The sequence below is a fragment of the Leucoraja erinacea genome, chromosome 14, assembly GCF_028641065.1.
Source record: "Leucoraja erinacea ecotype New England chromosome 14, Leri_hhj_1, whole genome shotgun sequence".
Lineage (NCBI taxonomy): Eukaryota > Metazoa > Chordata > Chondrichthyes > Rajiformes > Rajidae > Leucoraja > Leucoraja erinaceus.
In genome coordinates, this window is record NC_073390.1 from 38,150,942 (window position 1) to 38,174,518 (window position 23,577).

The 23,577-nt window shown below is 40.8% G+C and overlaps 1 protein-coding gene across 3 annotated transcripts in view; it reads left to right on the top strand.

Annotated features, from left to right (window-relative positions):
• LOC129703593 (cytoplasmic protein NCK1-like) overlaps positions 1–23,577 on the top strand; it is a 143,674-nt gene that overhangs the window by 76,643 nt on the left and 43,454 nt on the right. For all 3 annotated transcript variants that reach the window (XM_055646188.1, XM_055646186.1, XM_055646187.1), the window contains one exon: positions 20,132–20,375. In XM_055646188.1, the coding sequence (XP_055502163.1) occupies positions 20,150–20,375 (226 nt within the window). In that variant the 5' untranslated portion in view covers positions 20,132–20,149. The remainder of the gene's footprint in view (positions 1–20,131; positions 20,376–23,577) is intronic.

Below are 23,577 nucleotides of genomic sequence, written 5' to 3' on the forward strand. Positions count from 1 at the left end.
TTCCAAATTAGGTATTGTCCAAAAGATTGAAATTTTCCATGAGAAATTAGCTTTTTGATTTTACATGAAAAAGTGCAGTGGAAAATGTTGTTCAGTGAGGCTGCAATGTAGTTTCTTATCTGATTTGTGTTTTGCCAATATTTCATACTGATGTGAGAAGTTTTGTTTAATTTTCCACCATTAGATTCATGGTCTCTTTTTTTAGTTTGCAGAAAATGCTTTGGCAGTACAGATAGTTAAGGGTGGCATTTGGAAAGAAATAATGCACAGATTGATATATCACATCAATTTCTTATACTTCCCAAAACGGAGTAGTGGAGACTTTGGGCGTTGTTGTGGAGGAAATAATATTTTTCTGACATGCGAGTCCGAGCCTCCATGTTCCGATAACTGTGAACGAAAATGATGGCATGATTAGGGCATCTTTGATGATCCAGATTATCGAGGGTAGACACTAAGCTGGAGTAACTCAGCAGGTCAGACAGCTATTCTGGAGAAAAGGAATAGGTGACGCTTCGGGTCGAAACGTCATCTATTTTTGTGTCTACCTCCAGATTTGGCAACAAGTTCTTCCCAGCTATAATCACACAACTGAACTATCCTCTCCCCATTTTGAGTGTGGTCTTATCCTCCCACTGACTGACCTCATTGGAGATCTTTAATAGGACTTAATTGGATTTTAATGCATTTTTACCCTGTATCAGTACCCTGTGGACAGCTTGATTGTAATCATGTGAAGTCTTTTCGTTAACTGGTTAGCATGCAACAAAAAACAGTTTCCTGTACTTTGGTACATATGACAATAATAAACTAAGCTAAACATTTATGGAAAGAGAAATGGGCAATGATTTGGGGTGAATAATTTTTGGGGGGGTTTTAGATAGAATGAGAGTATCAAGTAGTCCAATACTAGTTGGGAACAGACTGCTGTGGTCTGGAGAAGGCAAAGATCTGGAATGCGCATCGATAAAGCACAGTGCGATGAATGTAGTTGATGATCTCTGGGCACAGGTAGTTGTACATGAGATAGAGTATCAATAACTGAAAAATGATTGGATAAAGGATGCAAGCAGACATTAAGTTTCCTGGAAAAGATAACAAATAAGAGAAGGTGACACTCTTGATTTGGAATATAGAGCTGCTGAGTGGATATTGATACTTGGCATAATAAATCATTGAATAATAAATCCTTGAATAATGTTAAAAAAAAAATCAACAGGGAATTTATGAAAATGTGTAAGATCTGTTCAGCCACGATATTTGAGACGTATTATCTTCATATTGGATGGGGTAATAAAATAGAAGACAAAAAAGAGGTATGCTCAAGATAAATTGATCAGTCCTTTTATGCTGGCCACTGGTATCACTGGAGAATGAAATGGATTAAGATTTGTTAATGCCAATCGTGTTTTACTAGCCTTTTGATTTTGGAGATAGAGTTGAAGGGAATGCAATAAATTCCTTTTAATGAATAGTTGGTTCCACTCAAAACAAATCTTTATTTGATTTGAATTTTAGAGTCGATGATAACATGGATAAGAAAGTAAAACAATGTGTTGAGATAATTTGTTATTCAAGGTGGCAGATTAGTGTCAGTGAAGCTCCCAGTTGCACCACCATCATAAAATATGTGCGATTGTGGGGAAGAAAGCTTTATTGTTTGCAAATGATATCAAACTAGGAAACAAACTTGAAGAAGGTAGAAATGAACTGCAGGGGGCGTAGTCAGCATATAGGGCAATCGTTTGAGAGGTAAAATTGAATAAAGCAGTGTGAAGTGATACATTTTCTGAGGGGATGAGAGCAAAAATAGTCAAATTATGGTTCTAAGGGATATGCAGATATAAAAGGCACCAGTATGTATCTTCATAAATGTAACCCAAGTGTATAAAGGTTGTGGTGTCTGTCTTATAGCACTGTCTGGCGATTTATTGAACTAGTGCATTCACTTATGGGCAGCACAACACAACATTCATTTTTAAGGCTTCGAGGTACAGAAAATATTTAATGGAATGCTTCCAGGATAAACGGACTCGGCTACTAAGTGGGACGGGAGAAGTAGTTGTTGGAATAAAAAGGTTAGATTCAATAGAGTGGTGCACAAAGGTGCAATTGTTTTAAGTTGGCTTTAGGTCAATGTCCCTATTGGTGGATGATTCAAATATTACATATTATATTATATCTGGACACAGATTTAACATGATGGGCAAAAAATACAAGGGAATGTGAAGTTGTTCCAATCCTAAACTCCGTGCCAGCAAGAGTTGCAACAACAAACGTCTATAAGAACGTTCAAAAGGGAAGTAATTGGCTGGGCCAAAGTGAAGGAACAAGGTAACAGAACTGACTGAAAGAGCTGGTGCAAACTAATTGAGCTGGCTGCCCTTTTTCAGTGCCATAAAATGTCTTTGTCATTTATTTTGCCATGTTGGCTCTTCATAGTACAGGTGCACAACCTTTTATCCGTAGTTCCGGAAACCGAAAAACTCCGAAAACCGGCCATTTTTACCAGGATGTCGTCTGCACACCAAAGCTCGCGTTTGGCGCCAAACTTGACCCGACACGACCCACGGTCAACCCAGGTCTGTATTACTGTAGCGGTGCCTCCTCCCCGAGACTGGGGAGACACTTAAACATCTGTAAATCATTGCTTAAATGTTAGTCAGTTATTTTGGAGGGCTTCTAAGTGAGTGGGGGGGGGGGTGGGGGTGAAGGGGGAAACTTTAATTCTTAGTCCCCTACCTAGTCGGAGAGGCGGGGAGCGGTCAATGCCTTACCGGGTCGACGTGCAGTAAGCTCCGCAGCGCTGTGGCCGCCAACTCCCAGCTGGGGCTGCGGGCGTCCGGCCGCGCCAACTCTACCCCTGGCTGCGCGGTGCTCCAAATCCAGCGCGGCCCGCGGCCGGACGCCCGCAGTCCCAGCACCGTGATGTTGTGTGTCGGCAGCCACAGCGCTCCGGAGCTTACCGCACGGCGACCCTGTAAGGCATTGCCCGCTCCCCGCTGGTATCCCAGCGCTGCAACGCCGCGACTCCCAACATCGCGGAGCTGGGGCTGCGGGCGTCTGGCCACGCTGGATTTGGAGCGCCGCGCAGCCAGGAGTAGAGTTGCCGGGGTCGGAGCTCCAACCGGCGCCGCCGGACGCCCAAAGCCCCCAGCTGCTAAGTTGGTTTTGCACAGCGCTGCGGAGCTTACTGCACGGCGACCCGGTAAGGCATTGACCACTCCCCGCCTTCCGACCAGGTAGGGGACTTAGAATTAAAGTTTCCCCCTTCACCCCACCCCCCCCCCCCACCACCCACATAACATCCCTCCAAACTAAGTGACTAACATTTATGCATATTGATTCATTGGGGAGGAGGCAGCCGCTCCAGACTTTTCAAGCCGCCCGCGCTACCTACCTGATCTACACTAAAAATCTTCCATTCAGAAATCGGAAAATGTCCGAAATCCGACAAGTGTCTTGTCCCAAGGCTTTCGGATAAAAGGTGCACCTGTACTGTAAAACTAAAAGGGTTGTCACACTTGGGCGACCTAATCCGCGAGTTCTGGCGAGTTTGCCCTCGACTCATACTTGCAGCATGGTCGACACGAGGTCGTAGGAGGTCTTTGTAACTCTCCTTCATGCTCTAGAGTAGGCCCCGTGTACTCGAGAACTCAGCTAAGTCGCGGAGTATTTTTCAACATGTTGAAAAATGCCCGCGAGTAAAAAAAGGTCGCCATGGAAAAAATCTCTACTTTTTTTACTCGTGGGACAGGCCCTTTGTCTGTTATGCAATTCAGAAACTCTCAATAGTTCAGCATCTGGCTCCTTTATTACTAACTATCAGCCATTTTCTGTGCTCCTGATCACAAAGTGAACTGCTAATATTTGTTTTGCACAATGTCTGCATACACAACAGTTTAAATGATTTTAGATAAATTCCGCACTCATCTTGTCACAGATAGCTTCCCAAGTCACCTCTAGCATATTGATTCATTAAATATTGTATTTAAGTTTATTGCTTTACTGAAGCCAGACAGTATTGAAATATTATGAATGTTTTTTTTTTCACGCAGAGAGTGGTGAATCTCTGGAACTCTCTGCCACAGAGGGTAGTTGAGGCCACTTCATTGGCTATATTTAAGAGGGAGTTAGATGTGGCCCTTGTGGCTAAGGGGATCAGGGGGTATGGAGAGAAGGCAGGTACGGGATACTGAGTTGGATGATCAGCCATGATCATATTGAATGGCGATGCAGGCTCGAAGGGCCGAATGGCCTACTCCTGCACCTAATTTCTATGTTTCTATGTTCAGTATAGTTCATATTTACTGTATTTAAAGTAAAAATAAAATAGCATTTGGTTATTAATAGGAGCAATGTCTGATGGACTGGATAATCTGCTAATTTAGTGCCACCCGAAATCGGAGTGCTGAATTGTCAGTTTTATTGTATTTGTGTGTTACGATAAGAATACCCTCTACCGTAAGAAATCCAAAATATTTTTTTATTACTTCATATAGAAATATTTCTCTGCTAGTTTTTTCTTGCATATTCGTGCAAAATCTACTGAAAAATTGAAGGTAATTGTTGCAAGTATTGTTAGTTCAAGTAACAAAGCTGCCTTGGGTTAACAATGCTGATTTGCCGAAATACCGCATTGTCACTAGACAGGAAAAACTGCCAGTTTCAGATCGGACATGAGCATCCTGTATAAAACCAACCAAGCAGCTTGCTCTATTCAAAGCTGTAACAAGCATTTATAACAGAATTACATAAGACAATTGTTCAGAATTTTTGAATTGCATTAGTTCTATCCAAACGCACACCATAATATCCAATCTAAGACCCAACAAAGTTATTACTTTTTATACTGGTTCTTTAAATTGTAATCCCAGTCTGACCTAAACAGCCTGAGTTGTAATGTGCAATCTTGTACTTAAATTTCTATTTTTACTTCTGCAAATCACTTGGTTGAATATCACATATCTGTTGATATTCTGAAGCTGATTTGATTACAAACTTTATCGATCATACTTCAAATCTGGTCTTATTACACATTATTTCCTTTGGAACAGTCTTGAGGTGTGGTAAATTGTTGGTGTATGTGTGCAAACAGGGCGCTAAACTGGAGCACTTATTTCCATGGACTGAATTATTGTTGATTGTGGTAGTCTAATGCTAGACTGCTGTGATTCATATTTTCTTGCGTCTGAATGCATAATACTCTGCTAATTTAGCTCAAGTTCCCTAGCTGTGGCCAAACCACCTTCTCATGACATAAAATAGCTTGTACATGAAAATTTAACTGTCTGGTTGCCTTGTGTGAAGTAATGATTTTGTGAATTAATCTTGTTACTCTGTGAAAAAAGCTTGAAAGATTTGTAGAATAAAATACCGCTCTCCTATTTAGTGGGATAAACTGATTTAAATTCCACTACTGCTCTCAGTTTCACAAGTTTCTTGTGATATAAAATGAAATGCATGAAGGCTTATCTATCTTAATCAACAGTCTTCAATTCATTTTTACCCCCCTTTATCCAATCAAGATCAAGATTCAATTTAATTGTCATTTGGACCCCTTGAGGTCCAAACGAAATGCCGTTTCTGCAGCCATACATTACAAACAAATAGACCCAAGACGCAACATAATTTACATAAACATCCATCACATCGCTGTGATGGAAGGCCAAAAAAAATTGTCTCTCCACTGCACTCTCCCCCCCCGATGTCAAAGTCAAAGCCCCCGGATGGTGATTGTCCCGCGGCCATTAAAGCCACGCCGGGTGGTGCGAGGTCGCACACCAGGTTCTTGATGTTAGAGCCCCCGGCGTGCGCTCGCAGAGTCCCGCGGCCATTCCAAGCCGCGCGGGGCGGTGATGTCAGGCCCCGCTCCAGGAGCTCTTCAACCCCGCAACTCGGGCGGGAGAAGTCGCCGTTGCAGGAGCCCTGAAAAGCGGTCTCCCTCCAGGGACCCGCGGGCTCCCGGTGCCGCCGTCCACCAGACCCGCAGTTGCAGCCTCCGAATCTCCGGAGGTCGGGCCGCAGCAGCAGTAGCGCTCCACCACCGCTCCACCCGCTCCGGACTCGGCCAGCTCCGCGACGGTGACGGTGAGTCGTCGGCACCAGAGTCCCCGGTCTTCTCCTGTTGGAGGCCGCTCCTCGTTGCAGCCCCAACGACAACGGAGACCCGACAGAAAAGGTCGGGTCTCCCGTGCAGGGAGAGATTTAAAAGTTACCCCCTCCCTCCCACCCCACCCCACCCCCCCCCACACACACACACCCCAACAACAAATAACAAAAACTACATAGAAACATAGACAAAAAATAATAAAAATGCGGACGGGCTGCAGAGGCCGCTGCAGACGAGAGTCGCGCCGCCTACCGGACAATGACTCCAATGCTGTCTTCAGCATTTAGTCACCCCTCCAGATAATTTCAGATATGCATGAAAGCATAGACATTTCCTTTCATGCTAATCCTGCACAAAAATTAAATAATAAATTGTCAACCATTAAGTCACCAAATGGCTACTTCTCAATGTTGTTAGTTGCTTGCTGAAGTTGTCCAGCTGGCCAATATTCTGCTGCCAAAACAGTTTTGACTTGGTTTCACAAGCTCTGAATTGAAGACACTAGAAATAAACTTGGCACTAGCACAGAAATGTTGCAGATCCAAATTTGGTTGGTTGAAAGAGGACCTATCTGCAATTTGATTTATATTGTAATATATTGTCTCAGAATTACTTGTTAAAATTTGACACTCAATTTAATGTGAGCCCATCATTTTGGCTCTTGCAAAAGAAAATATAGAAAGCCGGCTTAATAGTATAAAATGCTATGGGATTTACACTGGCTTTTTCCCTTGCCAATGTTACTGCCTACCATATTGGCCAGCAGTCATCTGCAAATGTCCATTAAATGTGGAAGAATTATTATGCTCATTTAATTTTATTTTTAAAATTGTGTCTCAGCTCCTGACCCATCATGTGATGAATTGAGTCATTATTTCCTGGCACTGGCAGTTGGCTGGATCCTTTCAGCAGTGCTGTGCTAAAGGGTTTATTCAGGTCATTGCTGCTTCTTTATTCTTGTTTACAAGTGGTGAGTATCTGTAGGTTTGGTGCACTTCTCTTGAATTGCAACTTCAGCCATCAGCAACTGGATATTTCATTGATGTCCTGGATAGTCCTCTCGGTTTGTCTCTGGGGCAGAGCAGGGCTCCTGTCACCAATGATGACACTCAGCAGACCTTTGTACTCAAGTAGCTTTTCCACAGCTCAGGTAGAGCTATTGAAACACATTCCCAACTGCATGTCTAAATTTGGCATTGAGCGCTGCATTTTGCTTCACTTTTTTACCAAGAGGGGCAGACTCTGACTGCCACTTAAACAAGAAAGAGATGCACTGGAGGTAGTTTTAAATAAATGGACTATCTCTTGTTTAGTTGCAGGAATTCCTCACAGAACAGTTCATCTATAAGAGAAAAATACAAAATACTAGAAATACATAACAGGCCCATTGCATTTGAGTTAAAAGGAACAAATATTATTTCCAATAGGACTACCAACAGTCCAAAATATAGTTTTATTTTAGATTATATAGTTATATTTTAGAGGGGAAATTGCTTATTCGACATGGCATTTATATGTGGTTCATAATTGCCTTGATTTTCCTGGCGTGCACCGAGTTCAAGGTCACAAATCCAATTCCGGGATTTTGTAGTTAGCAAAGTGAGGTCTGTGGGGCACAATGGGCAAAGATGAAATGGCAAGAAAGGATTATGATGCAATTAAAGGTGGCAGGGTGAGTTAACAAAAGAAGCAGAAGATGAATTTAGAAGAACAGAAAATGCAAATGGGATTTTCATTGCCTGTAATTGCTTCTTTCCAAACTGAAGGAAGCAACCACAAATTTTGTGATTGACAAATTTTCAAACAATCAAGAGTGTGTGTGAACTATTTCAGTTTTCCTAACACAACAGTCTGAATGACAATAAAGGCTACTTTGACTTTGACTTTGACTATTGTCCTTATCACTGTTGTCCATTGCTTTCTTTGTCCTTGTCCTCAGTTCATTGGGGAAAATTAGCACCACCAACACAATATGCAGAACATACTGTTTAAGAAGGAACTGCAGATGCTGGAGAATCGAAGGTTACAGAAAAAAGCTGGAGAAACTCAGCGGGTGCAGCAGCATCTATGGAGCGAAGGAAATAGGCAACGTTTCGGGCCGAAACCCTTCTTCAGTCTGAAGAAGGGTTTCGGCCCGAAACGTTGCCTATTTCCTTCGCTCCATTGATGCTGCTGCACCCGCTGAGTTTCTCCAGCTTTTTTGTGTAACCATGCAGAACATACTGTCAGGTTGCTAATTAAAATTGGCGATGCTGAGGTAAATGTTTTGGCCATTGAGGACCCACCCCGAATCAGAGTCTGGTAGTCGACAATGTGCTTAGGCTATCTTTTAATTTGTCATCTTTACAGCAATCTTGCAAGAGATTGCACGTTCTTATTTTCAGTTAGTGACCGCACTGGGTAAACATGGAGCTGGAGAATCGAGAACCAGTGGACATGGGTTTAAGGTGAAGATGGAAAGATTTAATGAGAAAAAGACGGATAACATTTTTACACAAAGGGTGGTGGGTATATGGAACAAGTTGCGGAGGAGATAGCTGAGGCAGGTACGATTGCAATTTTTAAGAAACATTCAGCCCCGGTACATGGATAAGGTAGGTTTAGAGGTATATAGGCCAAAAGCATGCGTGGAACTAGTTTAGATGGGGCATGTTGGTTGGCATGGGCTTGGTGGGCTGAAGAATCTCTTTCCACGCTGTTTGACTCTTGGACTCCAAGAAACCAAATCTGCAGTTCATTTTTTCATTTAATCCCCGATGGATTGAGATTTGGTCTATGTGCTTTGCATTTAACTTTGTGTTGTAGCAGTGTCAAGTATTATCTCAGTCCCTGGGAAATTTTAGATATTTTAACCTTGAGTTTAGATTTTCCCTATTGATGTGTTGGACACATGCTGTCCTGTTGGTAATGCCAAAGTCAAATCTCCACAAAAGCTCAAACTAGTAAAGAAAATCAAATGTAAGCAACTACGCTTGTTTGTAAAATGGAAAAATGCCCAAGAACTGGAGTTAATTCCTAGTGGGACCATGCCTAATTTAGCACATTTGGAAATGCTCAGCTCTGCTGCAATCAGGAGGCATTGGCCTTAAAGACACACCAGGCAGCATCAACACATGGCTCCAATTCGCATCACTGAGGAAGGAAGTGCGCAGTGTGCTATCATTAAGTATGCAGCTCGTACTGGAAAATGTCAGACATACTTGGGTGAATTGCGCACGGAAAGACCCGGCCAATTTCGATTTTTACCCAGAGATGATTGCTAATGCGATCAGTCTCTGTTAAATTTTCTGTTTTGTGTGATTTGAGCATGCATTTAATTCCTATTTAATCCAGGCGAGAGTTCTAATAATATTGGAAAGAAATAATATTTAATCTTGCTGATGAAGTCCTTCATAATATGATCACCAGTTTGTGCATGAACCAACACGCTCAGTAGCTAGCTATTCATTTTTCTTGAATTTAGAGTTCATTCATTAAATTACCAAATTAATGATACTGACAGAGACTGTCATCTCGACGTTTAAAATGTTTTAATTTGATTGTTCCACAAATAATTTTTAATAATGCAACTAATTATTGCTGTGAAATGGAGTACGACATTAAGTTAATACTCTACATGGCCACACATGTTGCTTATTGATAAGAACCGTGTGCGTACCTCACCACTGGCGTTTAAGCATAATCTGAGAAACAAAAAGAAAATCCGTCTAATTTGTAATTTCACAGGGCCTGTTTTGGCAACGAAGGGATTAGATTTGGTCAGAGAGGTTGTCTGTCTGACTGCCTTCTGAGTTTGTAATGTGGTGGGTACATTTTTTATTTCAAGCAACCTTGAAGGCCAGCATTAAGACGACAAAAACGTGGATGAAAAGTTAATTGCTGATAGTTTATGCTGATATGTGAAGGTATTTAGAGAAATTGGATATAGGAATTTTTTTTGTTGCAAATCTGCACTTCAAATATTTGCAATTTTCCCTCAACTTGCATAGGTAAGAAAAGTAAGTTAAACAATCTAGTGAAAATAATGCTGTTATGGTTTTGCAAATCATTTTAGAAAATGAAAAATATCTGCTACTGATTTTTTTTTATTCATAGTCTATGCATACCATTATTCTATCATAGAGCACCATGATTAATACATGACCTATTGCAGTCTGAATTTTAATGACTTTAAGTCTATAAACTTGTACTTTTAAGATAATAACATGCAAAATACCTGCTTCCAGCTACACTGCAGAGTATTTGGAGTATTTTTTGCTCATATTTCGGGCATCAAGTATTTTGCATCTGTGTCAAAGTTTTTGTTTTTAAGTCTTGTTGCAGTGTGGCAGATTTATTTGCAATTAATCTCTCCTACATGGAGTAATCTGTGGCATCGGGGAGGCATTTGATCAAAATATGATCAGATTAAGATTTGTCGTCCTCCACTGCATAAGTAGAACAAGAGGGCAGCAAAGTGCACTGTTTTTCAATGAACAACATTGGACAAGGAACAAAAGTGAGTTATTAGAGGTTAATCTTGTGTTTTACATTGGCCAATCCTAATGCAAAATGGAAATGTTGGTTATCTGAAACTGTTGAAATCAATCCCAAATTCTAAGAGTTGGGGCGTACCGAGTCAGAAAACGAAAGGCTGTTCTTTGAGCTAGCAATACAGGAGCTTAATGATCGAGATTAGAATGGGATTGGAGTGGACTGTAGATTGGAGAGGACAGAAGCAGCAGTTATGGATAGGAACGGTTTGAGAGATTTGGGCCAAATGCAGACAAATGGGACAAGTCCAGAACAGCAACAGGGTTGGCATGGAGATGGGCCAATGGGCCTATTTTCATGCTGTATAGCTCTGACCATGGTTGCATAATAAGTGCACATGCTGACAATCAAGGTAAAGAGAAATTTAAGTTTTGATTCCTAATGATTTTTTTAAAAGTGGAACATTAAGAGGTCTGCCAGTTAAGACTGGGGATTAGGCAAGATGTATAGTTCTTTTGGAATATTCCAGCATATCCAGAAGAATTTTAACCTATCTTGTTGAAACATGTAAAATCCTGTGAGATGATCTGATGGCATTCCCCCAGTAGTGAAGTGCAGCACCAAGTAGCACAGGCTTGGGATAAGAAGTCTGCCAGTTAAGACTGGGGTAAGAAATTTGGTGAGTGTGAAATCTTGGAATACAATTTGAAGCGCATGTAAGCCTGAGATCCATATTTTGAAAACCACAGAATCAAAAGGTTGTGGAGAGTGTATGGAATAATGAAATCAATATCAAAGATCAGAACTTCCATAATCTTATTTGATGGAAGGATAGGATGGACAAATTGTTTGATTTACTCCTTTTTTCATTGAGTGGGTTTTGGAGTACAGGTAGCCAGGGCAACTGTCAAGCATTGCAGAGGTATTGTAGTGGGTGTCATTTAGATTAGATATTTTTCAGTGATGTAGCAGGGATAGAAACTAGACTTGGAGAAATTCAGATATACTGTTCTGGCATGGATTTGGAGGTTTGAAGGGATTTGGAGAAATTGCAGGTGAAGTGGTAGTTTCCCAGTCAATGTGTTCAGAGGTTGGTATTTTGAAGAGCCCAATCAAAAGGGAGAAAGGAGCAATTGATAAGATAAAGTCACATTTTACCTATCACTGACTGCAAGTAGGATGCATGAGAGAGAAATGTTCACGTCAAATGCAGTAATAAAAGCTAAAGCTAGGGTTGTGTGGGGATGGAAAGCACAGTATGGACCCTCATTCCTGAACAGATGTTGTTTAATGTCCTGTACATTTCCAGTATTTTGGGTTGATCAATTCTTAATTTTATCATAGCCTTGCAAAATGTTCATTTATATTTTTAATAGATTTGAATAACATGTTTAATTCTGGAAATTGTAAGTGGAGTTGCTTTCATGGGATTTCTTTACCCAGATAAGGATGGTGGTGCAAGACTTGCCACAGAGCACAGTGCAGTGCATATTATAACAAACTGTCCATTGACACAGCACAATATTAAATGATAATGCATTATCAAAAAGCTATTGATCACGAGAAAAAAAGCATAGCTGTGAACCATGATAAACACAGGTCACATTGAAACTGCAACATTTTCTCTTGGCAAGAATAATGTGATTTTCCCCCCCCCCCCCCCCCCCCCCCCCCCCCCCCCCCCAGAGAATGCAGTGGGTGTGAGATATTAGTGCACAGATTGCATGGATAAAAGTAATCCCCCTACCCTGACAGCTGTAATGGAGTCGGGAATCATCTCATCAATTCCACTTTGACAGAATATAGATCTCACAATATACAGTTGTTTGTAATTATTTAGCTGACGGAGCCTTCAATATCCACCTCTTGCAGTGCTCTATTGGTCAGACTTCAGTAATACAATGAGCTTGCAGTGTACGATAAAATTTAGAAATACCGAATGTCAATTTAAAATCTTAAGTTTCCATTTCCATCTTTATTGCTTGGACTGTAGGCTTGAGTCACTGCATTTTGTTTTTTGAAAAGCCAGACCATTTGATCTTTATTTTTCACTGCATCTATAACATTTTATTTTCCATGTATTTAACTACATAGACAATAGGTGCAGGAGTATGTCGTTCGGCCCTTCGAGCCAGCACCGCCATTCAATGTGATCATGGCTGATCATCCCCAATCAGTACCCCATTCCTGCCTTCTCCCCATATCCCCTGACTCCGCTATTTTTAAGTCCTATCTAGCTCTCTCTTGAAAGCATCCAGAGAACCCGCCTCCACTGCCCTCTGAGGCAGAGAATTCTACAGACTCGCCACTCTCTGAGAAAAAGTGTTTCCTCGTCTCCGTTCTAAATGGCTTACTCCTTATTCTTAAATTGTGGCCCCTGGTTCTGGACTCCCCCAACATCGGGAACATGTTTCCTGCCTCTAGCATGTCCAAACCCTTAACAATCTTATATGTTTCAATGAGATCCCCTCTACTTGTGGTATAATTGTGTGTTCTTCCCTGCCAGCTTTTAGCGATGTTCCATTTCTGTATATGTTACTCATCTGTATACTGTAGTTTTTTTTGGCAATTGTAAATATACTCTGTAGTTGGTATCATATTGTTCAATGGGAACAGTATGCTGCAGTTTGTCTTAAAGCAACCACATTCATTTTGAGGACGAGAAATTGCAGATGTGGTGAGCTAGAATGTAAATGGAGAACTAGAAGAACTCGGATGCAAAACTGGAGTAACTCATCAGGTCAGGCAGTATCTCCGGGGAAGGGGGATGACGTTTTGGTTTGAGACCCTTTAAACTGAGAGTCAGGGGAGATGGAACTGAAAGATACGATAAAGTACATGGAGCAAATTAATGCAGCGAGAGAGGGTGTTGCAGAACTCTCGTTGGAGAGAGGAAGAGAGCTACTTCCTAGAGAACAATACCCGGAGGTGACCTGCTCTCTCTGACACTTCTGCACTTCCTCCACTAGAAGAACTCAGCCGGTCAAACAGCATAGCAACATAGAAGGTCCAGAACCAGGGCCACAGTCTTGGAATAAAGGGGTGGCCATTTAAGACTGAGGTGAGAAGAAACATTTTCACCCAGTGAGTTGTGAATTCGTGGAATTCCCTGCCACAGAGGGCAGTGGAGGCCAAATCACTGGATGGATTTAACAGAGAGTTAGATAGAACTCTACGGGCTGGTGGAATCGAGGGACATGGGGAGAAGGCAGGCACGGGTTATTGATTGGGGCTGATCAGCCATGATCACAATGAATGGCGGTGCTGGCTCGAAGAGCTGAATGGCCTCCCCTGCACATATTTCTATGTTTCTATGAAAATAGGTGCAGGAGTAGGCTATTCGGCCCTTTGAGCCAGCACCGCCGTTCAATATGATCCTGGCTGATCATCCAAAATCAGTACCCCGTTCTGGCTTTTCCCCCATATCCCTTGATTCCCTTAACCCTGAGAACTAAATCTAACTTTCTCCTGAACACACCCAGTGAATTAGCCTCCACTGCCTTCTGTGGCAGAGAATTTCACAGATTCACAACTCTCTGGGTGAAAAGGTTTTTCCTCTTCTCAGTCCTAAATGGCTTACTACTTATTCTTAAACTGTGACCCCCTGGTTCTGAACTCCAACATCGGGACCATTTTTCTTGCAGTTTTGGACTCCCCCAGCATCGGCAACATTTTTCCTGCATCTACCCTGTCCAATCCTCTAAGAATTTTACGTGTTTCTATATGATCCCCTCTTATCCTAAATTCCAGTGAAAACAAGCCCAGTCGACCCATTCTTTCACCATACGTCAGGAATTGACCTGGTGAACCTACGCTGCACTCCCTCAATAGCAGTAATGTCGTTTCCTCAAATTAGGAGACCAAAATTGCATACAATACGCCAGGTGCGGTCTCACCAGGGCCCTGTAATACTGCAGTAGGACCTTGCTCCTAAACTCAAATCCTCTCGCAATGAAGGCCATCATGCTATTGGCTTTCTTCACTGCCTGCTTACGGAGCACCTCCCTCTCGTTGCACCTCCCTTCTCCTAATCTGACACCATTCAGATAATAATCTGACCCTGTTCTTGCCACCAAAATGGATGACCTCACAGCCACATTATACTCCATCAGCCATGCTTCTGCCCACTCACCCAACCTATCCAAGTCACCCTAAAGCCTCATAGTATCCTCCTCGCAGCTCACACTGCCACCCAGCTTTGTGTCATCCGCAAACTTAGAGATGTTGCATTTAATTCCCTCATCTAAATCGTTAATATATATTGTAAACGACTGTAGTCCCAGCACCAAGCCTTGCAACACCCCACTAATCACTGCCTGTCATTCTGAAAAGGACCCGTTAATCCTACTCTTTACTTCCTGTCTGCCAACCATCTCTCTATCCATATCAATACCCTACCCTCAATACCATGTGCTTTAATTTTGCACACTAATCTCTTGTGTGGGACCTTGCCAAAGGCTCTTTGAAAGTCCAGATACACCCCATCCACTGGCTCTCCCTTATCCATTATACTTGTTACTTCCTCAAAATATTCCAAAAGATTAGTCAAGCATGATTTTCCCTTCATAAATCCATGTTGACTTTGACTGATCCTGTCACTGTTTTCCAGATGCGTTCACATCTTTAATAATCGACTACAGCATCCTCCCCACTACTGATGTAAGGCTAACTGGTCTATAATTCCCTGCTTTCTCTCTCTCTCTCCTTTCTTAAAAAGTGGAGAGACATTGGCTACCCTCCAGCCCACATGAACTGATTTCTAGGGCCACCTACTTGAGTACTCTGGGATGCAGACCATCAGGCCCTGGGGATGTATCTGCCTTCAGTCCAAACAGTTTACCTAACACAATTTTCTGACTAATGTGGATTCCCTTCAGTTCCTCTCTCCCACTAGATCCTTGGTCTCCTAGTATTTCCGGGTGATTGTTTGTGTCTTCCTTAGTGAAGACAGAACCAAAAGTACTCATTTAACTATTCTGCCATTTCCTTGTTTCCCAATATAAATTCGCCTGACTCTGACTGGACCTACATTCATCTTCACTCATCCTTTCCTTTTTACATACCTAAAGAAGCTTTTAGTCAGTTTTTATATTCCCCACAAGCTTTCTTTCATATTCTTTTTCCCCCCACTTAATTAACCCCTTAGTCCTCTATTGTTTGACGCTTCTTCTGGCCAATTTATATGCCTCTTCCTCGGCTTTAACACTGTCCTTGACTTCCCTCGTCAGCCACTATTGAGCTGCCTTCGCCTTTATTTTTTCGCTGGACAGGGATGAACTATTTCTGGAATTCATCCATGTGGTCTTTAAATCTTTGTCATTTCATCTTCACTGTCAACCCTTTAAGTATAATTTGTCAGTCTATTCTAGCCAATTCCCATCTCATACCTTCAAAGTCTCCTTTCTTCAAGTTCAGGACCCTAGTCTCTGAATTAATGTAACTCTCCATCTACCATATTATGGTCACTGTTGCCCAAGGGGCCTTGCACAACAAGATCACTAACTAATCCTTCCTCATTACATAATACCCAGTCTAGGATGTTCTGCCCTCTAGTCGGTTCCTCTAGTTGGTTTAAAAACCCATCCTGTATGCATTCCATGAAAACCTCCTCAGCACTGCTACCAATTTGATTGCCCAATCTATATGTAGACTAAAGTCACCGATGATAACCACTGTACCTTTGCTGCACGCGTCCCTAATTTCATGCCGGATGCTATCCCTAACCTCCCCACTCTTGTTTGCTGGTCTGTTTTCCACTCCAACAAGCATTTTCTGCCCATGGCCATTTCGCAGTTCCACCCTTACTGATTCTACAGCATCCAAGCTAATTTTTCTCCTTGCTATTGCATTAATCTCCTCTTTAACCAGCAATGCCACCCCACCTCCTCTTCCTTTCCATCAATCCTTCCTGAATACTGAATGTTTAGCTTGCAGCCTTGGTCACCCTGGAGCCATGTCCCCATAATTCCAACTATATCATATCCCTAAGCTACGAACTGCACATTCAATTCAACCACCTTATTTTGAATGCTCCTTGCATTAAGGCACAAAGCTTTTCGGTTAGTTTTTCTTATCTACCTTCTACCTTTTGCTTCTGTCCTCCTTTTGTGGCCCTCGTCTCCTTGCATTGGATCCCCCCCCCCCCCCCCCCCCCCCCCCCCCCCCCCCCCCCGCCCTGTTAGTTTAAACATGACCTTTCCTGCACTCTCTTTCCCGTTAGCTGCATGGATACGCGTCCACGTTGTTGACTCCACCCACCAACTTTTTGGATTATGGAGCATCTATAAATGTTTTCCTGTTTTGGGTCAGAGGCCTTTTGCCTTCACAGATGCTGTGTGACCTACTGGGTTCATGCTGCATGTTAATTTGGCATAATTCAGAACCTTTTCTTTTGTAAAAGATTATCAGTAGCCGTGCCCTGTTTTTTTTGGCACTTCCCATTATTTTTACTGTTGCTCTTTCCCTTCTATGGTTTACAGCGAAGTGGTGACCACACTTGAATGATTTACACGAGGATTCTTTATTCAGGTTTAAAACTTTTTTTTTAATGTCACTTTTCTTGATTGTGTTCAAGCTTTCAAAGAGCGTCAAGAGAATTTGCAGTTCATAATGGGAATTTATTTGTGCTGAACCAGTATTGAAATTTGAGGTCAAGCATTTTTACACTTGCGGAAAAAAAAGCATTCCTCAATGTAAATTCATTGCACAATTTCCAGTCACTTAATTGTCAACAGTATTGACAATTATCGACTTATTGCATTAGCCAGTATCTTGTCAAAAGTACTGGAGAGAATACTGCTAACAAAGCTAGAAATGTATGTCCTTACTACTGACAATCAGTTTGGGTTCAAAAGAAAACATGGAACTGACCAGTGTATCTATGCTCTTAAATAGATTGTGTTCAGGTACACAAGCCTGAATTCATCTGTATTCCTTTGTTTTATTGATGCGTCCAAGGCATTTGATAGAATTAATCATGAACAATTGTTCGTAAAATTGCTAGATGGAGGTGCCCCTAAATTTTTTGTGAGAATTTTAGTGTTTTGGTGTGCCCATCAAACGTTTCAGGTTAAATGGGACAATGTTGTATCTGCTCCATTCTGTGTTAGTAACGGAGTGCGGCAAGGAGGAATTTTGTCTCCTATTTTATTTAATGTTTATATGGATGAATTATCAAATCAGTTAAATAGGCTAAAAACTGGCTGTCTTGTGGGCAACACTATTGTTAATCATCTTATGTATGCAGACGACCTGGTCCTGCTCTGTCCATATAGTACTGGGCTGCAGCAGATGTTGAAGGTGTGCTCTCAGTGTGGCCTTGATTATGACATAAAGTATAACGCTAAGAAAAGCCGCATAATGATAGTTAGAAACGCTGAGGACAGGAAATCAACTTTTCCGACCTTTTATTTGTCAGACAGTCCTCTAACTGTGTGTGAGGAAATTAAATACCTAGGTCCTGTCATATCCGATGACTGGACGGATGACAAAGACCTTTACCGACAGCGCTGTAAAATTTATTTCCAAGCTAACATACTTATAAGGAAGTTTTCTATGTGCTCTGACTCTGAAGTGTTCCTTGTTCAGAACCTATATCACACCGTTATATACTGCTCAATTGTGGTCTAACTATAAGAAAAAGAGTATGCAGAGGCTCAAGGTAGCATACAATGATGTAATGAGGTTGCTACTTCGTGTCCCTAGGTGGCATAGTGCCAGTCAATTGTTTGTGTCCACTAGAGTGCCAACCTGTGAGGCACTCTTAAGACGGCTGATGTTTAGTTTTATGTGTCGCCTGGACAAGTCCGAGAACCACATAATTGAAGCCTTAGTCAGCCCTCTGAAAAGCTGCTATAGATTCACTTCTAGGCTAAGATGGCATTGGTGCAATAGCTTGTATATCTTATAGGCAAATATGCAATTTTTTATGTATTTTTTGTATCTCCTTATACTGTATGATGTGTTATATGGACCTGTGTCTGAAATAAAGCTTTATTATTAACTTGCTTGGGGATGGTAGACAAAAATGCTGGAGAAACTCAGCGGGTGAGACAGCATCTATGGAGAGAAGATATAGGTGGTGTTTCGGGTCGAGACCCTTCTTCAGACCTGAAACGTTGCCCATTCCTTCTCTCCATAGATGCTGCCTCACCTGCTGAGTTTCTCCAGCATTTTTGTCTGCCTTCGATTTTTCCAGCATCTGCAGTTCTTTCTTAATAATTTGCTTGGATTTGTCATCATGTCTGGGAGAAAAAATATTTCTGCTGGCAAATGAAGCAGGCTTTATTTGTATTGTCGGTGAGTTGAAGATATAATTGAGGAATTTTGTGGGTATCTTGAGTGTTTCATGGTGGAAGCATTAAAATTCCCGTTTCCCATGAGTGCCTATGAAACCTGGGGAGCTCACAGAAATTGTGAGATTCTTAATCAATGAGTAGGCTCTTCCTTTAATTCTCCATCTCATTTCTAATTAGACATCTACCTTTGGCCTTGTATATCATTTGTTCAAGGAATAGTATTTTATTTTCCAACTTGCACATGGCAGCCCTTAGAACATCATTGATTTCAACAGGTTCTTCCATCTTGCATGAGAATTGACCAGTGCTCATTAGATACCAACAACCTATAACAATAACTCTGTTCTCTCTTCACAAAATGCTTAATTGATGGATATTTCCTGCACTTTAAAAACCATTTCTGCTGTTGGGCTCTGCATTCCGCACTGCCACCATTTTAATTCTCTCCACTCTGATCCTTATTGCGCCATCTTCTCCGGGGAGAACTGCTAGCCTTCTCTACTGGTACCAATGCATTTGGTGCCTCATGGTCTCCAATCTGTCACAGGATACTATCTATACTGTCTTTGGTCTTGCATGTAGTCTCTCTCATGGTAATGTCAATCTTTGCATTGTGGCAAAATGAAACAATCAATTAATGATTATTACAGACATTTGTTTTGAGATGGTGTTTGGAGATAAAATAGCAGCTTGGATTCCATTTAATTTCTTTGGAATAGCTCCAGGGAATCACACACTCAAAAAGAGAATTAAGGCTTCAGTTGTAAAACTTCTGTTCACAATGGTACTTATTAAATTGTAGTTTTTGAATTGCTTGTGTTTCTTGTGCTATAAATCTTCTGATTCGGGGGCAAGAGTGTGAGCACATAGATAAGGCTGTCAATGTTCAAAATATTCATGGCTCAAACGAGAAGTCACTGCTGTGGTGTATTAAGAATTGAGTGAATGGGAAATAATGCCTGGTTGTTGTGACTTGATTTTTTTCATCATATCCGCAAAGTTTATTCTTGAAGGCATTGTTTTTTTTCTACAAGAAAATGTATCTAATGGGATATTAACTTGACAAAATGTATATAATCGTTATTTTTAGTTTATTCATACTTGAGGTTTTATCAGATTGTTTTAAAAAAAACCAAAACAACCATGTAAACAAGTTCATTTCGTTGAACAATATTTGACTTTCATGCCAAAAAACATTTGGCTTTTATGCAGTACTTTGTTAACATTTTAAAATATCTCTTTAACTTAGTGCTGATCCCACGGGAAGATGACGGAAGAGGTGATAGTAATTGCCAAGTTTGACTATGTGGCCCAGCAGGAGCAAGAGCTGGACATAAAGAAGAACGAGCGATTGTGGCTGTTGGATGACTCCAAATCATGGTGGCGAGTTCGCAACTCCACAAACAAAACTGGCTTCGTACCTTCAAATTATGTGGAAAGGAAAAACAGTGCCAGGAAAGCTTCTATTGTGAAAAACCTGAAGGATACATTGGGTAAGTTACTTGTTCAAAATGCATGCTTCATGATTGTAACATTTATTTTTTCATATTACTATTCGAGACCTGATAAGAACTGTGTCTTTATTGAAGATTTATCACAGACAGCATACAACATCAATTGTGACGGTCAACAGACTTCATTCTGAGGAAAAAACATTGCAGCACTCGGTTCATTGGAAGCCTTTAGTGGGTATTACAATGATTAAACTAGGCAGATCGTTGTATAGCATATAATGAAGATATTATCCTGCTGCATTAATGTTCATGTAATCGCCAGTTGTTTAACAATTTTTCAAATACACTTGTATTTGCAACAGTTGGTGCTGCTGTCTCACAGCTCCAGTGGCCTGCACTGGTTAAATATTATTATTGACCATTTGATAAGTGTAAAATTTCACATTCTAGCAGGTACGTTTCTCATAAGTAGAACATGTTATACCTCTTATTAATAGTGTGTTTATTAATAGGGTATTAAATTATTAAAACATTAGCTTAGAGCCTTTTTCGTAACAGAACTGATAATTGTAGAAACAAAGTCTTTTTGGAAATTAATTTTGCCTCAAAGCATGGTGTCGATGCGCTTTGCGAATTGTAAATATTTATTTCCGATTTGATTGTTATACAGTGTGAATCGCCAGTTGTATATTGAAATGAATTCTCAAGCTATTAGTTAAATCTGTTGATCATTGCTAGTAAATAATTGAAGGTGGTTCAAGGATCTGTGAAGTGTTTTGAGGAATCACTGTAAAGATCAGCTTTATCTTTCACGTTACTATGATTTAGTTATGATCAATCATGTTTGCTCGCCATCAAGTGAGAAATGGAAGTAAAATAATGTAAATCAGAAATAACAAGTATCACTTACCCCACCAAGCAGAGACCAGAGACTAATGGGAAAGTACTTGTGGCTGCGTGGGTTTTGTTTTTTCTATAGCAGGCCAGCCCTTTCTATAGGTACTTTGAAGGATTAGTACAGAGAAGCATCTGTTACTTTCCCTTTTTTTCCTTCCTCAATGAGTACAAATTCCAAACACAAATTTTGAAATTTAATGTTTCTAGTTCAGAATTTTCATTCTGAATTGCTATAGGAAGGCTAGTGTTAAATGACACGGTTGCCTTTAGAACCTCCGAGCTAACTCCACAATTACACACAGATTATACCAGATAGGAACACTAATGTCTCTTAAAGAGAAACCTCATTTAATCCTGGATGTGACAGAGATAAATGAAAGAGATCAACATCAGACAGGTTTAGGCTGAAATAGCAAAAGACAGTTTGTATGATGGATGGTTCCGCATGAGGAAGCTTGTCTATCGATGCAAAGACAAAGAATAGGCTGGTGTAACCTGAAGCAGTAACCAGATAGGGATGTGAGGTTAGTGGTAAGCATGTTGAATTTACCACCAGCCGTCAAATTATTACTTTCTCTCTTGTGTTTAAATGAAGGAAGTTCATGTAAGACTGAGGATGACAGCGCAATGGCAATAGAGAATGTGGTCCAAATACATTTTTATGTATTGTGGTAGACGGAAAAAAATAGCTTTGTACCATATATTTTAAATGAATATACCTATAGTTTTGATGGAATGTAGAATAATAAGCTTTTTTTTTTTTTAAACTGGCGTTTACCAAAATTGTGTGACAAGCAAATAAATTAGGAACTGTCTGGCTTATGGTAGTATCCCATCAAGAAGTTGTTTTAAGGACAATAGTCTCTGGAGCCAATATTGAAATTTTACCTGTCATTGGTTTCTTGCACAAACGATCCAATCCTAATTTTCACATTTTGGTGTGTTTTGCATACTTTTGTTCTGGATTTCTAAAGTTGTAGTGAGAACCAGTTTGATAAAAGTGTTAATGCTACTTTTCTCAGTGTCCATATGTTCATGTTCTTACCCCATGATTGTGAGCGTGGGCTTGGTGGATCAAAGCCTTCCATGCTGTATAACTCCACTGGTAAAGACACTCAAAATCATTGTCCAATTCTCTTGCCGCTTATTAATTGCACATTCATTGTACATTCTGGAAGTCACATTACAATTTTTTTTTTCAGTTAAGTGGATCGAATGGCTATAGTGCAAGTTACATTTTCAATTGAACTAGACTAGTTTTGGGTATGATTTTTGTGCCACTAGGCATGTGACTGACCAACAATGAGAACAGTCTTGACAATGCTATTATCGACAGAGGAATAGTATTACAGGATAATATTTTTGCATTATTGTGCACTAAGTTTGGAAGTATAAATAGTATTATTTTCAAAGAAGTAATTAATCCTCCCAATACCTAATTTTGCTGATGTTGGCCATTATTTCTGTTGCCCTACAACTGATCAATATGTCATCTCAACGACTCAAAACAGAAACACTTTCTTCTTTCAATCATTTTTAAGAAAATCCTTTTTAGTTCAGCAAATGGAGATCAGTTCTGTTTCATTGAGTAATACAGAATTTCTTTGCATTGATTAACAGGCAGATTCGATCCCATTCCTCTTCTCTGTGTAAGTGAAAACATTAACCACTTACTAATGAAAGCAATCTTGATGTAACACCTTGTGACCTTGAATGAAATGGCTATGAGCTGCTTGCATCATTGCATTCTCTGAGTTCTGGAGTGGGACTGGCATTTAACTTTATATTCCTGGCCAAATCTTGACATTAAAAGTATTGGTTATAAACACAACCATGCGGCATTCAGGCACAGCAGGTAGAGCTGCTGCATCGCAGCACGGGTGACTCTGGTTCGATCCTGACCTCGGGTGCTGTATGTGTGGAGGATGCATGTTCTCTCTGACTTGCATGAGTTTTCCACAAGATCTTCGGTTTCATCCCACACTCAGGATGTACAGAGGTTTGTAGGTTAATTGGCTTGGTATAAATGTAAAGTTGTCATTAGTGTGTGTAGGGTAGTGTTAATGTGTGGGGATCGCAGGTCAGTGGGACAAAGGGCCTGTTTCCGTTCTGTATTTCTAAACTAAACTAAGCAGATCAGAAATGCAATTAAAAGGACAACGGGCTGGCTTTTGTAACATTTAAAAAGATTTGAGACTCTACTCAATGTTTTAAAGACTCATTCCTTTTCTATGACCTTTGTTGCTGGATTAGTGAAGAGGACTGTATATATGCTGGCTTAATGTTTACTACTTTCACCAGTATGACACGGATCATGTATCTGAGTCTTGACAAATGTTATTGA